Source organism: Nansenia antarctica (genome assembly GCF_963989245.1).
Source record: "Nansenia antarctica genome assembly, chromosome: 2".
NCBI classification, from domain to species: Eukaryota; Metazoa; Chordata; class Actinopteri; order Argentiniformes; family Microstomatidae; genus Nansenia; species Nansenia antarctica.
In genome coordinates, this window is record NC_137675.1 from 65,558,484 (window position 1) to 65,562,889 (window position 4,406).

Consider the following 4,406-nt stretch of genomic DNA (forward strand, 5'->3'; position numbering starts at 1 on the left):
ATTATCTCTGATGACATTAATGTCTCCTTCTTCATTTACCCTAGATATACCTACCAGCTCCATCAACACAGAGTAGATCTTAGCATCTTAGGTGCCATTTTGCACATTTTCCCAATATTCACTCAATATAGCTAATGAGAAAGAAAAAAACTGCTAATGAGAAAACAGGCTGTGATTACTGGAAAGAGCTTAAATAGACACCCAGCCCTCTGTCATGTCTCATTCTCCTCCCCTGTTGCGGCGGTGTCTGTATTTACCCCTCTGGGTTCGACTGTTCGGTTGTTTTCTGGTCTGTGTCTCATTTTGGGTTTTTGGGGAGATGACATGGCAACCACCCTGGGGTGCAGACTCCTATTAAACAACCTCTCACACTCTCAAACACTTAGCACACGGCCGGGAGGGCTGAAGCCAACGGAAATAAAAAACGGAACAAAACGGAAACAAAACTGAACAAACAAAGATAACACTGATGGCTCCTAATGCTTTCCTCTCCTTTTCGCTGTTTCTCTGCCTCTTTGTAAGGAACAACCAATACAGCTATTAGTGTTTTATAGCAAATGGAATGAGGCCCAGGGAGCAGCCATTTCTCCCACTGTGTAATTCTTGATTACATTATCTCCGCTGATGAACAGACAAACATATTAGGGATACATTGTTTGGTGCTTTTGAGCTTCACCTTAAAAGCTTAAATGTGCTCTGCATGTTGATAACAGAGGGAAATGGCAGCAAACACATGCAATGGAAAAAACACAGACAGTTGGCAAGCTGTTTTCTCATGGAATAATGGACCACAAATAATTGTGTTACTAACTAACAGGCTAAGGGGGGTTAGAAAGTATTAGGGTCGGGAGATATCCAAATGTTCTTATTGACAATACTTTAGAATATATCACAATATTACATTATATTGTGAGAACAGCACAGGGGATCACCGGCGCCACCCTCCCCTCTCTGGAGAAGCTGTACGAAACACGCTGTCTCAGGAGGGCCTCCGAGATCTCCAAGGACCCGACCCACCCTGGGCACGAACACTTTGTCAAGCTGCCCTCGAACAGGAGGTACAGGACCCCGGCCGCTAAGACAAACAGACTGAAGAACTGCTTCTACCACAGGGCCGTCAAGGCCCTGAACACAGAAAAGGCCTAAGTTCTGGGCCCAGGACAAGTCCGGACGGATTGTAATGGCAGCTAGTGCTGAGGCACAAACATGTACATTTTCAAGCCTGCAAACTGTGACACTTTAAAAAAAAATGTGAAAAAATACTTTCTTGTGCAATATGACAACCCTAGTTGACTATCTGTGCAGTATAGTACAGTGGATTGTGTACATAGCCTCTATTGATGTAAACCAGCTCTTTATCTTCTTGTGATTTTATGCATCTATGCTTTTTCCAAAATGTGTTTCTTTTTCCTTTCTTAAACACCAGGGGAGCCTCCCCTCCTAAATTTCGTTGTTTGGTACCTGTACTGTAACAATGACAAATAAAGTCTATCTATCTATCTATCTATCTAATATACGATAATATTAATTGCTGAAGTATGGTGGAGACATGCCAGCGTGAGCAAACATGACTGAACGGCAGCACATACAGTGTTCGGCCGGTGTTGTAATCTGGTGGAATAAAGAGACAGGTTTCACCGCACGTTCGCAGAAAATTGTCTGTAAGAGAACAATATCACAATATGCTCCAAACACAACTATAGCAAACACAAGCCAAACCCTAGAAATGATGCATTTGAATTGTTAATAATAGATAATAGATCTATTCAAACCAGTAGCCTGCTATTATGATATTCATAAAACAAGCTTGCTAGTTGTATGTTCACTACAATGCTATTTCCGTACAACTGGTAACACCACTCCATTCCACAGGATATTGACACCAGCAAAGCCCCATTCAAACCCTATATAATTCAAAATGGCAGTGTTTACACCTCAATGTACAGGGGAGCCCAACCATGAGGGTGCTGAAAACACATCCAGAAGCATTTGATTTGAAGGACATCATAGACAGCAGACCTAACAACAAAGTTCAAGCAGACTCCTTGTGATCACACACATGAACACCAAAACACACTAACCCAAACATCAAATTAACACTGTCCCCATGTCCTTCCCTTTCCTTGACCACTCTCCACTCTCCTCTGTCCTTCATCTCCTCCTCCCCCTCCCATCCTTCATCTCCTACTCTAGGCCACCCCTCCATCCTGCCCTCTCTCCTTGAGGTCCTAGCAGAGAAACCAATTACTAACCTGGGCTCAGACAACCTCACCAGCCTTATTTTCCTTCTCCAGGCTTCATTTTTTTCCTGTGTCCTCCATTAAAGAGGAGGGACTTGAGTGTGTGTGTGTGTGTGTGTGTGTGTGTGTGTGTGTGTGTGTGTGTGTGTGTGTGTGTGTGTGTGTGTGTGTGCATGCGTGCGCAATGTGTGCGTGGCTCTGTGAACTCTGGGTACAGTAAGTCAGTAATGACCCTGTTCTACCAGCAACTCTGATTAAATCAGCATGCTGTTATTGCGTATGAATGAGGAGCTATTGACATGGCTACCGTAGGCAGACCACCAGGACAGAGCCAGATTATCAGTATTCAACATGGAATTAGGAAAATCAATTAACACCATGGACACCCAGCAACCACTTTGATTGAACTTCTCAATCTTGAGTAAGCCTGCGATGTCTGCTGCCTCTCTATAGAGACATCCTGGCTGATATGATCCTGTCTAATGAACATTAGGCCGCTGTTAAGCTATTTGTGGGGATCAAATCAAGTCTTCACTCCATCTCATTAATGCCACCCACACTAGCACTTAGCCAGCCTATTCCGAGCTGTGTCACAACGTGTCGACGGCTCTTAAAGCCCATGTGACCGCATATTGATTTGTTCCTTCAGCCCCTTCTACGGCTACTTGGCCACACACAGGACACTACATTACAGTGTACACTTACACACGGAAAGCGCAATACCGGAATAAAATCAATCACTTGGGATCAAGGGTTAGACTCTGTCGGTACACCTTTTATGAAAACAGAAAATAAAACATGTCATTGGAATACTGCACACGTAGTCCTATGCTACCGTACATCACATCAAAGTCATGCATATAATTGTTGCTCAAATATAACAGCTTCTACCTCAGACTTTAGACAGTAAACCATCAAATCTTCCCCCTAAAGCACTACAGAGTAATCACCCCTGCACATCTTCTCTCAGACATCGAGGACTGAAATATTGGCAGACACTGCAGAAGAGAAGGTAGCCTCATTCTATTTCATCCCCCTCCAAATGCTTCAACCTAAACTAATTATAAAAAATAAAAAAAACATTTATCCAGATGGAATTCATACTGTGAAAAAAAGAACACTATTTTTCCAGTTCTCTGCAGCAGCAGGAGAAATCAGAGAAACTGGATATCTCTTCATTAAGGTAACAGTGTTAATCATTGATCGAGACAGCTGGGATGAAGGCGAGGAGCTAGAATTGGGTTTGAGATTCGCAGCTGTAGTCAAAGAAGTGTGAGAGAGAGAAAGAGAGAGAGAGAGAAAGAGAGAGAGAAATTTCTCTCTCCTCTTCCTGACAAGTGCTCATTCCCATAAGGCACTGTGCATATGACACCCTTCTCAAAGGGCTAATAGCCTACACAATCTATCCATCACAGCAGAGTAGATAGGGGATAGTGCTAAAGCTATTTCTGATATAAAATGGGATGAATACATTTGAAAAGTTGGGTGTTAAAATGAGACAGGAGTCGCAGACAGGAAGCTCAACTCTGTGAAAATGGTCGACTTCACACCCAGTCACCCACACACGCACGCGCACGTGCACGCACACATACACACAGACACACATGCACACACAGACGCACACACACACACACACACACACACACACACACACACACACACACACACTCACAAAACCATTTCTTTGTAACATTTTTGGAAATCTCTGCCATCCCAGAGAATCCCACCACACTCACTCTGACCTGCAAATTTGACATGGAACTTGTTCTCAGGCTTGAGGATCTGGACATAGAGGGGGCAGTTTGGGGCAAATCTTTCACCGCCCAGGCTCTGAGGATGGTCTGGTGATCCTAATAGAGAGGGAGAGACAGAAGGGGAGAGAAGAGAGAGGAAAGAGACGAGATTCACGTCATTAGCAGCACCACTAGCTCTACCTCAGTCACAGACTCATCTCTGTAGCTTCACCCTAATAAGCCCCCTAAGTCAGAGCCTTTATACGCTGCACCACAATCCTCCCCTAATAGTTCTTAAGAATGCAATTATATCATATTGTCTTGACGGGGCGAGAAATAATCCGACATCAACTGCCAAACGGACAGGAAATGGAGAGAAATGGAGCGAAATGAAGAGAAACTGGAGAACGGAGAAAGACTTGAATGGCTGTCA

The 4,406-nt window shown here is 43.8% G+C and overlaps 1 protein-coding gene across 1 annotated transcript in view; it reads right to left on the reverse strand.

Moving 5' to 3' along the window:
* The window catches only part of LOC308176043 (potassium channel subfamily T member 2-like), a gene marked incomplete at both ends in the record, with an annotated part of 36,220 nt that overhangs the window by 7,033 nt on the left and 24,781 nt on the right, over window positions 1-4,406 (reverse strand). Inside the window, 2 exon segments of the mRNA XM_080550638.1 lie at window positions 3,983-4,054; window positions 4,057-4,090. Of these exon segments, the coding sequence (XP_080406764.1) occupies window positions 3,983-4,054; window positions 4,057-4,090 (106 nt within the window).